Here is a 21230-nt window from a genome sequence, read left to right as displayed (position 1 = left end):
ATGAGATTTGTGGGCAGGGACATAAATCCAAACCATATCAGACTCCATTTTGAATGGAAGCTGGGTAAAATGAGGCTGAGACCTGCTGGAAGTTAGGCATTCTTAGTTACAGGATGTTTAGAGTTAAGGGAACAGGTTAATAGCATTTACCAAGCAGACTCAGGACTTAACAGACCCAGGAAATGTCCTGATGTCCTGATATCTTAAGAACAAAAGCATTCTAAGTTTTGCTTTAAAGATTATGTCTTTAAAAAATAATATCTTCTTGTGGAAGACAGTAGTTACACAAAGATGAACAATCCTATGTCACCAGCCCTTGTAGTGCAGTGCATCTTCTCCATATGGTTTTTTGCTTTGTTATCTTACATATAAACAAGCATTGTACCTAAGTTGGATGTGTTCCTCCTCTTACTTTTGAGAACACCCAGCTCTGATTGGATTTATTGGTAGAGCCATTCTTTTATTCCTTTACTTTCTTAATAAACTTGCTTTCACTTTACTTTGTAGAATCACCCCAAATTCTTTCTTGCACGACATCCAAGAACCCTCTCTTGGGATATGGATAAGGATCCCTTTCTGATAACAGTATTTCTCAAGAGTGGCTTGGGGTAGAGAAATTATGAAGCATGGAAGCCACTTAGGGGGCTGTTCCCTGTGAAAGACAATGGTGGTCACAGGACTGATGAGAAGTTAACAGATTTGAGAAGTGGGGAGGATGTCAAGTTAATAAAATTTAGTAGGCCCAGCATGGTGGTACACGCCTGTAATCCCAGCACTTTGGGAGGCCAAGGTGGGTGGATCATGTGAGGTCAGGAGTTTGAGACCAGCTTGGCCAACATGGTGAAACTCCATCTCTACTAAAAATACAAAAATTAGCTGGGCATGGTGGGGGCATCTGTAGTATCAGCTACTCAGGAGGCTGAGGCAGGAAAATCACTTGAACCCAGGAGGCGGAAGTTGTATTGAGCCAGGATTGCACCATTGCACTCCAGCCTGGGTGATAGAGCAAGACTCTGTCTCAAAAAAACAAAATAAGGCCCGGTGCGGTGGCTCACATCTGTAATCCCAGCACTTTGGGAGGCCAAGGCAAGTGAATCACGAGGTCAAGAGATCGAGACCATCCTGGCCAACATGGGGAAATCCCATCTCTACTAAAAATACAAAAATTAGCTGGGCGTGGTGGTGGGCACCTGTAGTCCCAGCTACTCAGGGGGCTGAGGCAGGAGAATCATTTGAACCTGGGAGGCGGAGGTTGCAGTGAGCCGAGATCGCGCCACTGGACTCCAGCCTAGGCGACAGAGTGAGACTCCATCTCAAAAATAAATAAATAAATAAAATAAAATTTAGTGATTGAATATGGGGGAGAAGAGAAGAGAGATGCTTTGGGAAACAGGGTCATAGTGATGGTATTTCCTGAGACCATAAACCCAGGCAGCAGAAGACAGGTCTAGGGTCTGAGAGGGGATAGGAGAGGAAATCAGTTTTGGACCTGTTGAATTGGAGGAGGCTCTGCACAACCAACTGGGTATGTTTCAGAACTTAGGAGAGAAATCTGGGCTGGAAATAAAGATTTGTGATTCATCAGCTCATAGTTAGTCTCAGTGACTCCTCTGGTAGTTGAAACCTTTGAAGTGGCTGAAGTAACTCAAGGAGAGTATAAAATGAGAAGGTTAATGAAAAACAGGAAGGGAAATCCTGCATTTAAAGGAGAAATGGGGTAATAACCACTTACAGGAAACCGAATGGAGTAGTAGGAGAGGTAGGAAAACCTGTGGAGGGGGTGGCGGGAGGGGAGTTGCCAAAGAAAGAGCCAGAGGTCAGCCATCAGCACAGATGTCCTCACACTGCTTCGGCAGACTCTGAAAGATTGGGGGACATAACATAACCTGCACAGGGTGTGAGCGAAGCCACAGCTCTTCACCAGCTCAGCAGTCTACCAGGTAACCCTGCCTATTTAGGTAAATGTTTTGAGGTATGAGAAATATGAGATAACCTGCCTCTTAACTTGTAAGCAATAAATATACATTTTATGCCCCGAGTGCATGGCATGGCCTAGAATGAAAGGAGTACTTTTTTTGTTTGTTTTTTTGTTTACTGATAAACCATTTGCTTCATCTGTTAAATAAAGGTGATGATACTTACAGAATGGGATAGGATTGTAAGAAACTAAGTGAATAAACATAGATATGTAGTACTGAGCCTAACACACATAGGTATCCAATGAGTGAGGGTTAGTTCTCTCCCTGTGTCTCTATCTCTGTCTCTGTTTTCTCTTCTTTTTTTCTTTCTTTCTCTCTCTTTTTTTTTTTTTTTTGAGATGGAGTCTTGCCCTTGTCGCCCAGGCTGGAGTGCAGTGGCACGATCTTGGCTCACTGCAACTTCCGCCTCCTGGGTTCAAACAATTCTCCTGTCTCAGCCTCCTGAGTAGCTAGGATTACAGGTGCACACCACCACGCCCAGGTAATTTTTGTATTTTTAGTAGAGACAAGGTTTCACCATGTTGGTCAGTCTGGTCTCGAACTCCTGACCTCAGGTGATCTGCCTGCCTTGGCCTTCCAAAGTGCTGGGATTACAGGCATGAGCCACTGCGCCCACCCTTCTTTCTTAATAGAAAATATGTGCCTCATAAACTTAAACTGTGCTATTTTAGAACTCAAGTTTTTAAAAAAAATGTGGCAGATTTCCATGAAGAAAAAAATGTAATTATTGATTGAATTGTGCCGTTAGCATTAGAATTAGGTTTATAACAAATATGAACACTGTAGTAAACTTGAAAACAAAACAAAGCAAAAAATTGTACTTGTTATCCCCTTGTTGAATCTGGCCCTGTGTTTCAAATTAATTAGATTTTTGGTAACTACACTAAACTTTGTCACATCCTTATTAAAATGGCTTAAGAATTTTGAAGAACACATCCTTATTAAAATGGCTTAAGAATTTGAATTTCAGAAGGACTCTGAAACTAATCTGAGTCTAGTACTGGAGATTCCATTAGCAATTGCAAAACTGATTAATCTTTTACCCAGTTAACTTATTGATTATCGCTACAGTTACTGCATGTAACAGATTATGCAAGGGATAACAGGAGAAAACACTTTTTTTTTTTTATTATTATACTTTAAGTTCTAGGGTACATGTGCATAACGTGCAGGTTTGTTACATATGTATACTTGTGCCATGTTGGTGTGCTGCACCCATCAACTCGTCAGCACCCATCAATTCATCATTTATATCAGGTATAACTCCCAATGCAATCCCTCCCTCCTCCCCCCTCCCCATGATAGGCCCCGATGTGTGATGTTCCCCTTCCCAAGTCCAAGTGATCTCATTGTTCAGTTCCCACCTATGAGTGAGAACATGCGGTGTTTGGTTTTCTCCTCTTGTGATAGTTTGCTAAGAATGATGGTTTCCAGCTGCATCCATGTCCCTACAAAGGATGCAAACTCATCCTTTTTTATGGCTGCATAATATTCCATGGTGTATATGTGCCACATTTTCTTAATCCAGTCTGTCACAGATGGACATTTGGGTTGATTCCAAGTCTTTGCTATTGTGAATAGTGCCACAATAAACATACGTGTGCATGTGTCTTTATAGCAGCATGATTTATAATCCTTTGGGTATATACCCAGTAGTGGGATGGCTGGGTCATATGGTACATCTAGTTCTAGATCCTTGAGGAATCGCCATACTGTTTTCCATAATGGTTGAACTAGTTTACAATTCCACCAACAGTGTAAAAGTGTTCCTATTTCTCCACATCCTCTCCAGCACCTGTTGTTTCCTGACTTTTTAATGATTGCCATTCTAACTGGTGTGAGATGGTATCTCATTGTGGTTTTGATTTGCATCTCTCTGATGGCCAGTGATGATGAGCATTTTTTCATGTGTCTGTTGGCTGTATGAATGTCTTCTTTTGAGAAATGTCTGTTCATATCCTTTGCCCACTTTTTGATGGGGTTGTTTGTTTTTTTCTTGTAAATTTGTTTGAGTTCTTTGTAGATTCTGGATATCAGCCCTTTGTCAGATGAGTAGATTGCAAAAATTTTCTCCCATTCTGTAGGTTGCCTGTTCACTCTGATGGTAGTTTCTTTTGCTGTGCAGAAGCTCTTTAGTTTAATTAGATCCCATTTGTCAATTTTGGCTTTTGCTGCCGTTGCTTTTGGTGTTTTAGACATGAAGTCCTTGCCCATGCCTATGTCCTGAATGGTACTACCTAGGTTTTCTTCTAGGGTTTTTATGGTATTAGGTCTAACATTTAAGTCTCTAATCCATCTTGAATTAATCTTCGTATAAGGAGTAAGGAAAGGATCCAGTTTCAGCTTTCTACTTATGGCTAGCCAATTTTCCCAGCACCATTTATTAAATAGGGAATCCTTTCCCCGAAAACACTTTTTATAACTGCTGCTGATGTATTCAGTTTGAACACAATATTTCATACTCTATATAATTATTTCTGCACTTTTAAGTGCTGGAACACTTCTAAGATAGAAAGTTTGCTTAATATTGTTTCAATATGAGGAGGTGTACTTTTAAATTTCTTAACTAGTAATGCATTATGGTTTACCAAGTGCCTTCACTAATTTTATTGCTGCAGTTTAATTTTTGGGCCTCACCATAACCCTATATATTAGGGTAAATATTAGGAAACTAATGTTTAATAAAGTTAAATGTCTTCCTGAAGGCTACACAAGTTAATGAGTGGCAGACTCAGAATTCAACCCCATTTCAATCAGTAAATATTTATTAAACACCTACTATGTGCAGAGTTTTGTGTTAGGGCTAATAAATGCCAGGATAAGATTATAGACGTGAAGATGAAGTTATCTGGATGACTTTAAGAAATATTATGAAGGTTACTTTGTTACATTTCTATCCAAGCTATTATGTTCAGTATCTTGGTGTACAAGGTTTAGGAGTGTTTTTTTGGTCGTTGCTGTTTGTTTCTTTGTTTTTTTCTTTTCTTTTGGTTTTGGTCATTACTGCTTATTTTATCACTATTTAGAACAAAATTGGAGACAATCCCTTTAAAGGAAGAGTATATAGAAGTGACACTAATAGATCCAGATCTAAAAACAATTTGCTGTCCGTGTGTGGTGGCTCACGCCTGTAATCCCAGCACTTTGGGAGGCCAAGGCAGGTGGATCACCTGAGGTCAGGAGTTTGAGACCAACCTGGCAAACATAGTAAAACTCCATCCCTACTAAAAATACAAAAATTAGCTGGGCATGGTGGCGGGCACCTGTAATCCCAACTGCTTGGGAGGCTGAGGCAGGAGAATAGCTTGAACCTGGGAGGTGTAGGTTGCAGTGAGCCAAGACTGTGCCACTGTACTCCAGCCTGGGTGACAGAGCAAGACTCTGTCTCAAAAAAAAAAAAAAGAAAGAACACCCCAATTTCTTTTGCAGTTTATTAGTTGCTGTCTTTGTTTTCCCACGTGTGCCTCACAGCTATCCTCTGGGTAGATCTGTCTTGATTTTATAAATGAGTAACATGAGGCACAGTGAGCATTTCGTCATGGAGGTCACATGCTTGGAGACGACAGTTAGTGATGAAGCTCCTGAGTTTGAGCCCTCTGATTCCTTCATGTGCCTTGCTCATCTCACTGAGTAGCATGGACCTGGTGGCCGGTCAGGACTGCTCTGTGCCAAGAGGTACCATGCATGGCCCTGCATTTTATCCTTATCTCATGGAGAATGCTCCATAGGCGGTAGCCTGAGTTTCTAGGCCTAGTGCCTTGTTGGTGGCTGTTCCTCAGGGATCAGTTGTGTAGGGCCCGCACTATGGGTTTGATTACCTCCCTTTACAGCATGTCCTTGATGGTGAATTACTTTGCTATGTAGAACATAAGCTTCTCTATTAATACAGATACAGATCAAATGGAGTAGTACAGCAGGAGAAAATACACTTGGATTTAGAGGAAATATAAAAAACAAAAAATACAACCTAACTACTCGCTATAGAGAAACTGTTAAGTGGCATACTCAACATCATTGCTGTGACTATGTTAATCGTGGTACAGAGAGATGTTTATAGATGAGTTAAAAATTCTCACAATGTTTATAAAAGTGTATATAGTTTGCCAGTTGATTTGGAACAGACTTAAAATGAAAGGAAAACCATTTTTATTTATTTATTTATTCTGTGAGGTAAATAAATAAAGCTGGAAAACAGGTCAATTTCATGCATGCAAGGTTTTATAGTAGGAAAAAAATGCATTGCACCTGTTCTGACCCTTTACATTTGAGGTTATTTGTTTTCAGACTTGACCCCAAGCACCAGTTTTAGACATCTCTATAATTAACTTGTTAGATAAAGCATAAGGATATTTTATTTGTCTTGATTTCTAGGACAATGGCAAAGTAGTAACTGAAATTACTAGCCTATTGTACATAGCAGTTAATTAAAGAAAAGCATTAACTATAGGAGAACACAACCACTGCTGTTGTCTTGTATCAGTACAAAAAGGCAGTAATTTTTTTGACAGCCACTGATTGGAAAGTTGCTTGCAGCCTTCCAGAAGCAAGGGGGTACATGCTGTGGATCAATAACCGGCAAATTTCCCATTAAAAAGAATACCTGAGCAATGTTCCAAATAGCCACTGGCATCTTAATTTTCCATGGAAACCTCAAATACTTGTGTGCCGAGGACAAGTCATTTTCGGACAATTTTTCCAGACTACTTGTTAACAGTTATTGCTGTCCCAAAGGTTGACAGCCTACATGATTGATATTTCATTTACTTGTCATCACTGAGTAATGGCGAGTGCTGTATTTCTGTGGTTTTAAGGAACAGAATCTCCTGAAAGACATTTGCCTTAGTGTATATTCCAGAGCGTATGTTTCATATGTTTATGCTGTATGTATATAAGTTTTTATGTCCGTAGAAGGAGAGAATCACTTCCTTTACAGTTTGAAACCCTTTGGAGAGCTGGGTACACTTGTATCAGTCCATAGCTATCCAACATCCACCTTCACTTTATTTGTTATTAGTGCAAACAGCCTTAGATGTATTAACTTGTGATTCCCAAAATGATGTGGAATTTTATAGCTCCCCTTTATTTTCAAGAGGAAAAAAAAAAAAAACCTTGCTCTTGTAATAATTTTAATGTACATAAAAGCAATAGGAAGAAACATGTGATGTCTGCTAAAAAAAGAACTGTTTTAAAGAATGTCAGGAAACAATGATAATCAAGGAAAGATTTCCTAAACATACAGTATTTAAATAATATGGACATGTTTTTAATATAGAAACAGCGAGGATGAAAACGGTGTTCTGCTCTTTGACAGCCCCTCAAAACATAAAATCAGCAGTTTTCATTGTGGATATTTTTCCACCAAGAGCGTCACTTGTTATTTGTCAAGCATTATAAGATGTGAGAGCACAGAAGCCATCTCCAAGTTAGGTGGACATATGCTCACAAATTAACGAATTGAAAGAAGTGGTAATCAAACCACAGTACAACCTACTGAATAATTTGTGTTTACTAAGGAGTGTGAAAGCTTTTTCACTTAAAACTTTATTTTTTGTGTGCAGAATTTTACAGTGCAATTTGGTCTGTACTAAAGTGTTTATAAGGCTAAAGCATAAGGGTATGTTTGCTTGAAACTAGGCTACCTTTTTATCCTGTTAATCCTGTCATCTTTGGATGGGTCATATTTTGTTTGCTGTTTCCACAGTCTCTGTAATTTAGATTTCCATTATCTGTGCATTTCATACACAAATGTGAATAATGTTTGCTTACCTGGCGTGTAGGTCCAAGCCCAATGTGAAGTTTCTTCATTTTGCTTTGCAAAATCCAGGGAAAAAGAGCTAGAGGCAATTTGGGAAATTCCACTAAAATGCTTTATGTGTTGTTTAAATATATATAATTTTCAAATATTTTATATTATTTAATTTACATTAAATACTAATATAAAGTCTTAATCAACACTTTTAAAGATAAATGCCAGGGTGAAGGCTAACATACTGGACTTTCAATCCTAAATATTCACTATAGTCATTTTGATGTGCCGGTAGGGGAAAAGTATTCTCAAGGCTGATATGTTTATACCAGCAATTTACAAAAGTACTGTGAATTAAACAACCACTAAGTGTCTGTTCCAGTATTCATACATTACTGAGTAATCTCTTTCTATAATCTCTTTGCAGTATTATTCCACAGTAATGGAACAGCAAGTAAATGGACAGTTAATAGAGCCTCTGCAGATATTTCCAAGAGGTAATGTTGAGCAAATTCTAATCAACAATGATTATTTCAGTAAACTGTTTCATCAACAGTTATGTTTTCCAAAGGTTTAAATGCACATAACATGATGTTTAGCTCTTAATTTGAAAAACAAAAGAAGTATTCATTATCATGGGGATTGCAGGCCATATTATAGTTATGGCAGATAAAATATCTAATTTACTAGAGTAAATTAAACTAACTAGATTGTTTTTTGTTTTTGAAGTACATGCTTACATTAGCTTAAAGAACTCTTTGGGGGTCCGCATGGTTTCTAAACCAAGGCAAATGAATGACTTTAATCCTGGATATTTATAAACTGTGGCTCATGATGGCGGCCAGAGCTGCGATTGAGGAGAAAGCTTTTAGCTAGCGCAGAAGCTAAGATTTACTGAGGTGTTAGGAGAGAAATTTTGGCGGAATGTTTGGTGTCTGTTTTTTTGAGGAGGTATTTTCTAAATAGTTGAAATTCTTCATAAATGGAAATTTGATTATCTCCAAAAATAAGAGCTGATGAGAGTAAGTTTCAGTGAATCACTTGGTCAGATAATTTTCTTTTTCCCTTTTAGGTTTGGCAGTACTATCCTTGTATCAGATATGATTGTTCAACCGTGTATAAATGTTCCCTCAAAATTTGAATAATGGTGAAAAAGAACAGTTTAATTATATAAACCATTAAGTCTTTCACCCATTATACATTGCCCCACTTGGAATCCATGTTTTCTAACTAATGGAACAGATAAGGAAATTCTCTAAGTAACCCTTCTAGAAATAACTTAATTGAAATAATTAAAAGTTAAACTTACCTTCGTTAACTGATACTGTACAAATAATCATGGTATGAGTTTTCCAATTAAACATTCTAGACTTTCATTACCTGTAACTCTCTGAAGTTTGAATGGCTCAATTAACCAGTAGGCTCCTATTTGCACTGATAAAGTCTCCAAAGGCAGCTGGCTTGGCCAACCCTCAAGAAGATCTGGGTTCAAGAATAATATTGCTCTTTTAGCATATGTGTGGGCAGCAGAATCGGGAGTGCTTAGTATATTACTAATAACTTATTAAATGCTAAGTAAGTACAGTTGGGCTATTTAAGGCCAGTAATAGTTCAAAATAAGGATTGTGATTAATCCACTTCTGTTGTACTTGAAGAATAACCACCAAAACAGAAAAAAAGAAAGAAATGTTGCTATTTCCATTTATTAGGCCAATGATTAGGATGTAAATTATTTCTTTTTGTTTGTTTGTTTGAGACAGAGTCTTGCTCTGCCACCAGGCTGGAGTGCAGTGGTGCAATCTCGGCTCACTGCAACCTCTGACTCCCTGGTTCAAGCGATTCTCCTGCCTCGGCCTCCTGAGTAGCTGGGATTACAGGCTCATGCCACCACACCCAGCTAATTTTTGTATTTTTAGTAGAGACAGGGTTTCACCATGTTGGCCAGGATGGTCTTGATATTCTGACCTCGTGATCCACTCCCTTGGCCTCCCAAAGTGCTGGGATTACAGGTATGAGCCACCGCGCCTGGCCAGGAGATAGATTATATCTTAATGTTTGTAGTGACTGGGAATTTGGGCAAGTTTCGAAATTCTTTCTTCACAAGGAATACTATTTTACAAACTGAAAATTTCTATTAATTTCTCTACTGACATTATAGCTCTGCCATAGAAAACCCTAGTTGCAGTATCCTGGAGAAATATACTTCCAGGCAGGGCACAGTGGTTCATGCCTGTAATCTCAGCATTTTGGAAAGCTAAGGTAGGTGGATTGCTTGAGCTCAAGAGTTTGAGACCAGCCTGGGCAACATGTCAAAACCCTGTCTGTACCAAAAAAATACAAAAATTAGCCAGGTGTAGCGACATACTCCTGTTGTCCCAGCTACTTGGTGGGCTGAGGTGAGAGGATGGCTTGAGCCCAAGAGGTTGAGGCTACAGTGAGCCATGTTTGTGCCGCTGTACTCCAGCCTGAGTGACACAGCAATGCCCTGTCTCAAAAAAAAAAAAAAAAGAAAGAAAGAAACATACTTCCAATGTTGTGGGTTGTTTGTTTTCTTTCATTTTGTGAGCAGTCCTGTCATTCTCACTGTTCATCCCATTATGCTTCTTCCCATGATAATCACAACCATTTTTAGATGTCTGCTCTGTTAAGGCATTAATATTGCTTTACGCGTCATCGTCTGTAATCTTCCTGATAGTTCTGCCTATTAGGTATTATTGTTCCCAATTTATGAATGAGAATATTGAGGTTCAGAGAGGTTAAGTAACTTCAGAGTCACACAGCTTATAAGTGCTTACTATGCCCTTTGAGTAAGAATTTCATTTAAATTATAATGTGATTAAAATGGAAAGGCATATATATTAAAATATAATGAGTGTGCATGGGAGTAGTTTGGAGGGCTTGTTTTGGAGTGGAGACAAGAGTATAGTATGGGGAGAGGATTCTTAAAGAAGGAAAATATATGAGATGTCGTTGTCACATGTAGTCCTATCATAAAACCCACTAGGCTGCAATAAATTGTTAAACATAGTCTTTCTAAGCCAAATTTAAATATTTCAGAATATGAGACTGTCTTTTTATTTCTGTAGTTTTTAAATATGCTATGGTATAATTGTTTCTAGTTTTTGGTAGTCTTTTGCTTTTTGCTACCTATCTACATCGAATGTACATTTTATCATATGTAGATAAGTGAAATTATGCAAATTTACATAATCAACATGTAGACATACTGGGTATATTTCGTATGTCTACCTAGTTGGTTAGAGGCCCTCAGACCTTAAAAAGAATCTTTAGACTGAACAAGTAGGAAGGATAGGAGAAAATAATTGTTTCCGTTTTGGTTTTTTTTTTTGGAGACAGAGTCTCACTCTATCACCCAGGCTGGCGTGCAGTGCATGCTCACTGCAGCCTTTATCTTCCCAGGCTAAGCATTTCTCCTGCCTCAGCTCCTGAGTAGCTGGGACTATAGGCATGTGCTACCATGCTGGGCAAAGTTTTTTTATTTTTCAATAGAGACAGGGTATTACAATGTTGCCCAGGCTGGTGTCAAACTCCTGAGGTCAAGCAGTCCTCCCACTGCCACCTCTCCAAGTGCTGGGATTAAAGGCATGAACCACCATGCCTGGCCATAATTCTGATCTAATAACATGTTCTCCTCATTCCAAGTAGCACAGTTGCCTTGGATAGTAACTCCCAGGTCATGGCTGAGTCCTCTCCATTGTTAAAAGATATGTTAAATATTAATAAGTGTGAGCATTGACTAGCTTTACAGTAATTCCTGACCCGATAACTTTAGGAAATAGGAGGTTACTGGGTTTTTTGACTGCTGTTTACATCTCCAGTTATAAAAGTTTGAGAAGTCAATTGAGGAGTGAGGCAGATATTAAGGTTAGAGATAAGAGTTGACGTTTGTCTCTGATTCCTTGGCTAGCGACTTTGTTTAAAGGAAATTTATGAATGCACTGCTTACTTCAGTGGAAATATTTTGAAGTGTTGTCTTAGGAAGTATTGATGGTCCCTCAAGGACCAGGCATCAAATGCATGTGACTGTAGTTCAAAAGGTTAATTTCCATTTTAAGGAAAGAAGATTTTGAGTCTTAATTTTAGTGCGTTTTAGAAAGGCAAGTAAAAACATTTTGTTATGGTTTAGATATATTTTCTAGGAAAAATAACATAATAAATTTGCATATATTTGAAATATACAAAATGAAAGCAACTGAAGTGTTTTGTAATTATTACCCATATCTTCTCCTTTTTTTTTTTTTTTTTTTTTTTTTTTTTTTTTTTTTTTGAGACAGAATCTCACTCTGTCACCAGGCTGGAGTGCAGTGGCGCGATCTCAGCTCACTGCAACCTCCGCCTTCCAGGTTCAAACGATTCTCCTGCCTCAGCCTCCCAAGTAGCTGGGATTACAGGCACCTGCCACCACGCCCAGCTAATTTTTGTATTAGGTAGAGACGGGGTTTAACCATATTGACCAGGATGGTCTTGATCTCTTGACCTCATGATCGGCCCACCTCAGCCTCCCAAAGTGCTGGGATTACAGGCGTGAGCCATTGTGCCCAGTCGTTACCCACATCTTCTTGTTATTAAACGGCTCTATTTCTTGTAGTCAGAAACAGGAAAAAGACATGTACATCTGAGAGAGGGACAAAAGAAAAAAAAATCAAATTAATCCATCCCCAAACAATCAATCAAAATTGACGGCCCCTTAACATACAATTTGTAGGGAACTATAGTTTTCATATCTATAACATGGGCAGGAGGCTTTTTTATTTTTAACACATTTGTTGAAGCAGCATTTGCTGAATTAGAAAAGTACTAACCTGTAACTCAAGATGGTGTCAGGAAATTAATATTCTTTTTTCCTGGTACTGCCTTATCTCTAGGACTAAATCTTAGCACATGTCAAGATTTATAAGAAATGTAATATAATTAGTTATATGTCTGTATTTTATTACATTTGACTGCTTATGGCTGTGCAAAGTAGTATTCAAACTAGAATGTTCCATCGTAGAATCTCTAGCAATCTTTTTGGCATTAAAAGATCCTTTTCTCACCCCCTCCCCTGCAAAAGAATCCCTTAGCTCTTTTCAAAGTAGTTTTAAGTGATAGCAGATATACAATGTAATAGAATGAGGACAGATTGCAGAAATTTGAATTATGAAAGGAATCTAATCATTTTAGCTCAGTTAACTTGGTTTTTATATGTTTTAAGCAGAAATTGGAATTTATATGAGGTGGTGTCAGAAAGCTCTTTGCATTTATAAATGCTCACTCCTGCAAGTTAAAACCCTGGTTCATAATTCCCACTTTGGGTCTTGGGAGCCACTTTTCAATCATTTCTCTCTGCTAATTTTGGTGTCACCCTCATTTCTTTTTAAACGATTCATTTTGAGCAAATTTGTAAATGGCCCTGATGTGTTCTACAATTTAGTCAATTACTGTTTCAGCCTGCAAGCCTCCTGGGGAACGGAACATACATGGCCTGAAGGTACGAATTTCAATAATTGTTTCAGTAAAGTTAGATGGATTTGTAATGCTGTGTTCCACTTATTGAAATGTCAAATAAAACTGCACTTTCTCAAGCTCTGACAAGCGATCCTTTTATTTTTTTTTTTTAAATGGGAGGTGGAGGGGGATTCATCTGTAGTATTTGCTCAGTATGTGTATATATTTGCATACTGGGGGTTTGGTACTGTATTTTCAGTTATTTGGAATTGTTTTGTTGGTCAGTGTCTTCAGGATAATCCTAGATGCTGGTATCTACAAAGATTTTAGTAAGAATATAGACTTCATTTCAGTGATTAATTAAGCACATAAGCATATTGCACATGGAATACCCTCCTTTTGACATATTTATGCTAGAAACATATATCTAGCACATATCTTTTCATTCTGTCTATTTTGAATTCTGGATTTCTGTTTAGGGCTTCACATCTGAAAGAAAAGCTGGCTTTTGTATTAGGCTCAAATATTTAATAATTAATTATTTGGACCTAATTTTTTAGTGAATAAGAAACATTCTACATATAGTGTTCTGCTTGGTTGCAGAGCTAGAAGGATGTAACTTGAGGTTCACTACTAACCCCTGAGTATATTCTTAATGTACTTTTTGAACATACTGTTTTTATATGTATTCTAGACAGTGAGTTGGATTTTCACACTGTTTATCTCTCCTTTTTCATCACTGTTTAAATATTTAATGGAATAATGACAGGAATAGAATATTATGTAATGTATGGGTTATACGGTTTTGTAACCTATATACTGAATAGACTCCAACCGTGGGTCTGTCTAGCAACAAGCTAATTAACCTTCATAGTGAAATGAGAAATTTGTGGCAAATTATAGGTTAATTAGAACTGTGTCCTCAGAACACAAGACTGATCAAGATTCTTTCTTTACTTTTAGGTGAATACTCGGGCCGGACCCTCTCAACACAGCAGCCCAGCAGTCTCAGATTCACTTCCAAGCAATAGGTGAGAGCAATCTAGTGAAGTGTGCCCTTGATGTGATTTATCTACAGAGTTGGGGTGAGGTGGGGAAGAAGCTAGAAAGAAATTTGACCAGTTAGATAACCTAGCTACATATTGACCAAAGAGAAAGGACCTCATATGGAAAGGTGAATGTTTAGATTTAGACTGGGTGCTCAGAGAAGGCTGCCTGGGGAGAGTGATGTTTCTGTTTTGACCTGAAGGATGAGAAGTACGTCAAGAAGCAGAGAAGGGTGTTTCACACAGAGGGAAGAGGGTAGGTGAAGGCCCTGAGGTGGAGAAGAAGCTCAGCATGTTTGTGAATAGGCCAGTTTGGCTGGAGCACAGGGAGGGGTGCTGGGTTGGGGAAGGGATTTGGAGAGAGGAGATGAGAGAGCAACTAGGAGTGATAGGAGCTAAGGAGGTAGACAGGACTCATCACACGGGGCCTCGTAAGCCCTGTCATGTTTGAATTTTCCTCTCAGTTGCACTGGCAAGCAGTTAGAGGGCTTTTAGTAGGACAGGGATGTGGCCAGCCCTATGTTTTTAAAAGATTTTCTGCCTGTGGTGTGGCGAATGAGCAGAAGCTCCCATCTAATCCTGCCCTCTTTTGATGTTTGACTCGTACTCCTTGCCAAATGGTCTTCAAACCTCTTCCTGAACATCCCTGTTGGAGGAATGCACTTTATCAGCCAAGGCAGCTCCTTCCCTTTTTTATTCGGCTGTATCTCAGAAGGCTCTTTTTGTGAGCTGGGATTTGTCTTTCTATAGCACCCACTCATAACATTTTAGTTAAGCCCTCAGAACGTGGTTGTTCCCTCTTCCAGGGGAACAGCTCTTCCAATGGTCTTCCCTCCAAACACAGTTCTAGATTTTCTGTCTGAGTACATTCTCCCATATCCAGTCTATTGCTAACTCCAGATAACCTGTCAGTCCTCCTTCACTGCTTCCTAGGCCTCCCTCAGTGCCACACCCTGTCAGTCCCCATACTTGTGGGTTCTATCTTCTGAGTAGCTCTGAGTCTTTCTACTCACCAGCATCCCTGCTGCTGTGTGGGTGGTTCTGGCTCTCCACATCGCTGCCACAGCCTCCTGAGAGTCTGCTCTTGCCCCATTGAGCCCCTCCTCCACCCTGCAGCTGGAGCCACCTTGCCAGTGCACAGTCCTGAGCTGCAGTCATTCCCTACTTTAAAACTTCACTGTTCTTCATGCTTTCAAGATGAAGCGTAACCTCCACAGCAGATGAGCAGTGGCCCTTCACATATGGGTGTTCTGTGTACTCCAGCTTGTTGACCTGCCTCTCCGCAGCATCCCACCTGACATTCCAGCTTTGCTGTGAACACGTAGTGCCCTGAATGGACCACTTTCTTCTCTCTACTGGGCCTGCATGTTTTCCTGTTTCTTTTCATCCTCACCTTGACCTTCAGTCTGGCTAACCTTGGTTATCTTTGAAGTCTAAATTATCTTCTTCTGAAAACTGTCCCTGATTACTACCCATCTCCCAGTGCACCCCAGGGACCTCTGTAGGAATTCCTATGATATCCCCACGCTTCCTTGTATTGTGGCAGTGAGCACATTGTATTATAATCACCTCTGTCTTCCGGTAGATTCTATACTCCTTGAGGGCAGTGACTGTAGCATATTCATTGACAAAGTTCCAGTTCCCAGCATGATGCTTGCCATATAGGTTATAGTCAATCATGTTTGAATGAATGAATGTATGTGTGAATATACTTGCATTTCTTTTACATCTTGCCTCTGGACTAAATTCTCCCAGCTCTTTCATCTTTTCTGATATGACATTACTTCTAGTCCCCTCATCCTTTTACTCTTCTTTGAATATCTCAGTGTCTCTCTTCAGGTGTCATACTCAAGTTACAGTCGTAACACATTTACATTTTAAAATGTTTTTATTTTATTTTACTACTTTTTTAGAGATGGGGTCTTGCTCTCTTGTCCAGTTAGAGTGCAGTGGCGCAATCACAGCTTGCCGCAACCTTGACCTCCTGGGCTCAAGTGGTCCTTCCACCTCAGCCTCCCAAGTAGCTGGGACTATGGGCCTGCGCCACAATGCCTGGCTAGGCATTTTTTAAAAAAATTTTTTTATTTCTTTTGTAGAGATGGGTTCTCACTGTGTTGCCTAGGCTAGTCTCAAACTCCTGGCTCAAGCAATTTTCTCACTTTGACCTTCCAAAGTGTTGTAATTACAGTCATGAGCCACCACAGCTGGCCTTAAAATGTTTTTAAGAGTGATTTTTGGATAGCTTAGGTCACCATGAACATGCGGATGAATGAAATATTGAGTAAAATGACTCACAAAGAAATTGCCAGGATACAATTTTTTCTTTTTTGTTTTTCTTTTTTTTTTTTTTTAACCAAAGTTGATAGCCAGATACTAGCATAATGAATGAAACAGTATTTTCCTCTATTGCTCTCAAAGCATGGGTTGTTTTTTCTTTTGCCTTAGGTGATTGACTGTTTATTAAACTGAGTTTACTAATCCACTTGGTGTTCCTAGGCCATAATTACTGAATTCAAGTCCCGCTGCCAAGGCAAGGCCTTTCCTAAACTACTTAGCTTTCTCCTTCTGTAAATTAGTATGATTAAACTTTCCATCTATCTACCACTGGTGTTAGAAAGATTGATGAAGCTGTATTAGGAATCACGTTTTATTTCTTGGATGAAAGGCATTTTATAAATGCAGTGAATCAAAATGTTATTAATTCAAGTTTATAACATAATGCAATATCTATGTAGAAACCTTGCCTGGACTTTGTTTGGTTATTTGTGTCTTTACAATAATTGGAACTATCAAATTGGGAGTCATTTGTGGGAAAACTAGAATCTGAATGTTTCCCAGAAAAAAATATGTGTGTGTTTGTGTGTGTATAGGAGATAGACAGACTTTGAGCAAGGTATGCACCTTAGAGGTCTGTATTTTAGTATCCTTTATACGTTAGGGATAATAACTATACCTAGAGTATAGTTATTATAAGGATTAAATTAGGATAATAAGCATTTAGCACAGTGCCTAGCACATGATCGTCACTTGATAAATAGCAGCTATTATTATGTTAACTGGACTGATTTTAGGCAGCTGTGTATTTTTTCCATATATGTTTCAGCTTTCATCCTATTCTACAAAATTGTTAATTGCCATTTTAGTGCATGGATTCTTAGACGTCGTAGGACATTAAAGTCAAGATCCCTTGGATGAGGACATACTTTATAAAATCTGGGAAAATAGGGACTTAGGCTCCATAGTTTACATTTGACCATAGCAAAAGTTTAAGATATATGTAGAAAGAAGAGTAATTATAACTTGAAGTGGTAAAGTGTGATCAAACTTGAAGTCTGAGATTCTCTCAAACGTAACCTGTTAAAGATACCAAATGGAATATGTGTATTTCATGTTAGGTCTTGAGTCCTTTCTCTTTTTTTCTTTTTCTTTTCTTCCTCCCTTTCTCCTTCCTTCCTCTCTCACTCTCTCTCTCTTTCTTTTTCTCTCTCTCTCTCTTTCTCACTCTCTCCCCTTCCTTCCTTCCTTCCTTCCTTCCTTCCTTCCTTCCTTCCTTCCTTCCTTCCTTCCTTCCTTCCTTCCTTCCTTCCTTCCTTCCTTCCTTTCTTCTTTCTGAGACAGGGTCTCGTTGCTGTCACCCCCCATTCTGGAGTGCAGTGGCACAATTACGGGTCACCACAGCCTCGACCTCCTGGCCTTGTGCCACCATGCCTGGCTAAGTTTTTAATTTTTTTTTAGAGATGGGACCTTACTATGTTGCCCAGGCTTGTTCTTGAACTCCTGGGCTCAAGCGATCCTCTTTCCTGGGCGTCCCAAAGTGCTGGGATTACAGGCTTGAGACACTGTGCTTGGCCCCTTTTGCTTTCTGATGTATTTATGATCTTAATGTCTTACTGCATTACTACTGCTGCTACCACTGTATAATAATAACCAGAGCAGTGACCACCATTTATGGAACCCTTAGCATATGCCAAGTCATTGGGCTATATTTAAGGGTGAGAAGGGAGTGGAGTTTATAGAATACGTAAGATGTGTCTGTGTTCTCAGGGAGCTCCCAGACTCTCCCTTATTGGGCGAGGGTATGGTAGGAAGAAAGACATCTATACTAACACCTAGCATGGGTAGGTAGGTAAAGGGCTAAAATGGGTAGGTTAAGAATAGAGTTGGCCAGGCGCGGTGGCTCACACCTGTAATCCCAGTACTTTGGGAGGCCCAGGTGGGTGGATCACGAGGTCAGGAGTTTGAGACCAGCCTGGCCAACATGGTGAAACCGTGTCTCTACTGAAAATACAAAAATTAGCTGGACGTGGTGGGGTGCACCTGTAGTCCCAGCTACTCGGGAGGCTGAGGCCGAAGAATCGCTTGAACCCAGGAGTTGGAGGTTGCAGTGAGCTGAGCTCACGCCACTGCACTCCAGCCTCGGCAACAAAGTGAGACTCCGTCTCAAAAAAAAAAAGAAAAAGAATAGAGTTAACAGGTTTTATTTTTATTATTATTACTGTTTTTGAGACAGAGTCTCGCTGTGTTGCCCAGGCTGGAGTGCAGTGGCACGATCTTGGCTCACTGCAAGCTCTGCCTCCTGGGTTCATGCCATTCTCCTGCCTCAGCCTCCCGAGTAGCTGAGACTGTAGGCACCAGCCACCACGCCTGGCTAATTTTTTGTATTTTTAGTAGTGACGGGGTTTCACTGTGTTAGCCAGGATAGTGTCGATCTCTTGACCTCGTGATCCACCTGCCCTGGCCTCCCAAAGTGCTGGGTTTATAGGCATGAGCCACTGTGCCTGGCCTCTTAACAGGCTTTAAATCTCAAATAGAATATTGTTGGGAGAAGGTGCTATTTTATATGCTACTCTACTAGCCAGGTAGATATTCACAGGTATAACTCATTATAAAGCTAGAAGACTTCAGAGCTCCCCTTGACTACCATTCTTTATTCAAGAAGGACTTTCACTCCGGGGTAGTGGCTCCTGCCTGTAATCCCAGCACTTTGGGAGGCTAAGGCAGGTAGACCACCTGAGGTTGGAGTTCGAGACCAGCCTGACCAACATGGAGAAACCCCCGTCTCTACTAAAAATACAGGCGTGGTGGCGCATGCCTGTAATCCCAGCTACTCGGGAGGCTGAGGCAGGAGAATCACTTGAACCAGGGAGGTGGAGGTTGTGGTGAGCCGAGATCGTGCCATTGTACTGTGCACTCCAGTCTGGGCAACAAGAGCGAAACTCTGTATCAAAAAACAAAGAAAGAAAGAAAAAAAAGGACTTTCACTAAATTCATCCATATGAGTGTTAACATAGTCATATATGTTCAGAAAACGCTTTAATATTTCCTGAATAACTCTGGAAGCTGAGTCTCATACCCATAGGAAAGGAAAAAAAAGCCAGCTAAAATTTATTAATTTTGTTTGTAAAAACACACCTACTATGGACAAGACACAGCACTAGATTTTTTGTAGTATTTAATTTTCCTGGTTACCCTGTGAAATTGGTATTTTCCCCATTTTACAGAAAGAGGAAATTGAGGTTCAGCGAGGATAAGTAACTTGTCCCAGATCACACAGCTAGTGAGTACCAGGATTTATTTGTACTACATACTTGCTTCCCAGGAAACTCAATTATAACTTTTAACTGTGTGAGAGACCAGGACTTAAATTATCTGTTTTTTCTTTTGAAGTTCTATAATCTTTATTTGCTGTGAATATTAGTGCTTAGCAGCTGACATTGTCCACATGAAATTGCCTCTGAAAGGCTATCTAAAGGCAGTAGAACTAATGACCATAAAAAAGTCACTGAAGTAGTTCGTAAAATATTGCAGCTCATTTTGACTGTAGGCTTCTTTATTGCTTTAGATTACTAATAGAGTTTTAGTGTCTTTATTTGATACCTTTTGCATTTGGCCAGTTACTTTTGAAAAAAAATTATATTGGGAGAAGGATATGAAGAGTGTGCTCAATCCCTATACCTAAAAGCAAAGGTGTATTTCAGTCTGGAATTTTCAGTGGTGTTCAGAGGTGTTGATGATCTTGCCACTAAAAAGTATCTTTCCTTTTTAGCTTAAAGAAGTCTTCTGCTGAACTGAAAAAAATATTAGCCAATGGCCAGGTAGGTATTATTATATATTAAGATTTACACATAGTAATAACATATTACTGTCCATTTTTTGTATCCATAAGCTTATTAAACAGATAAAGAGTCTGTGAGTTTCTGTCATAAATGAATAACATGGCTTAATTTGATTGGCAGAACAATTTGCAGCCCATTTTTCAAACTGTGCTAATGGGTTTCACTCCCAGCAGATTGAAGTACCATGCACACACCCTGCTGCCATCTCAGTTTTTAAAAAGTTAATCAGTTCTGAACAAGTGTGTCAACTCGTGGGCTGTTGAAATGGCCCTGCATTCTGAGGTGACTGTTTCTTTCATTATCTTTGGGGAGAAAAGGAAAAACCATTACTTTTTCACCTTAGCTCCTTCTTTTGTCCTGAAACTAACACTGGCTTTTTAGGGAAGCAGAGTGACAGCAGACCTTTGGCGTATAAAATTCCTGGCCTTCAGGAGACCTTGGTTTGCCTCGTAGACTGGCCATCTTATGCTGAATGACCTAACCCAGCCAGTGAGGGGCAAACGAGCCTTCAGGCCAGTTATTTCTTACTAATTTTGATTCAAGTAAATGGACACATCTGAAATAGTATAGTGCTTTTAAACATACACTGGTAAATTAAGCTACCTACAGGGTCCTCGATTCTTCAATAGCAACATAAATGCGTTTTAATGTTTGTTATAGTGGAAGCCCTTTGATAGCCTTGGAGGCAGGCGCCTGTCCATTGCGATCAAGCCTGCCTATTAGGCTCTATTGACTGAGACATCTGTGTCACTGCAAATAAAAGACTCTTATTGATTTTCTTAACTGCTGTTCACTTCCCGTCCATGTTTCGAAGGCTGAAATCTTAATTATCTCAGATGCTTATTCAGTGCCTTCACACGCTGACCTCTCCAAGCCTCATTGGCATTTCATGAAT

At 39.5% G+C, this 21230-nt stretch overlaps 1 protein-coding gene across 6 annotated transcripts in view; it reads left to right on the top strand.

The window, feature by feature from the left end:
• MAP2K5 (mitogen-activated protein kinase kinase 5) overlaps positions 1 to 21230 on the top strand; it is a 268775-nt gene that overhangs the window by 31173 nt on the left and 216372 nt on the right. For all 6 annotated transcript variants that reach the window (XM_030930285.1, XM_030930283.1, XM_030930282.1 and 3 more), the window contains exons 4-7: positions 8153 to 8222; positions 13176 to 13216; positions 14137 to 14204; positions 20266 to 20314. In XM_030930285.1, the coding sequence (XP_030786145.1) occupies positions 8153 to 8222; positions 13176 to 13216; positions 14137 to 14204; positions 20266 to 20314 (228 nt within the window). The remainder of the gene's footprint in view (positions 1 to 8152; positions 8223 to 13175; positions 13217 to 14136; positions 14205 to 20265; positions 20315 to 21230) is intronic.

This window comes from Rhinopithecus roxellana, chromosome 5 (genome assembly GCF_007565055.1).
Source record: "Rhinopithecus roxellana isolate Shanxi Qingling chromosome 5, ASM756505v1, whole genome shotgun sequence".
In the NCBI taxonomy this organism is placed as follows: domain Eukaryota; kingdom Metazoa; phylum Chordata; class Mammalia; order Primates; family Cercopithecidae; genus Rhinopithecus; species Rhinopithecus roxellana.
This window is presented reverse-complemented; position numbering and strand designations above follow the sequence as displayed.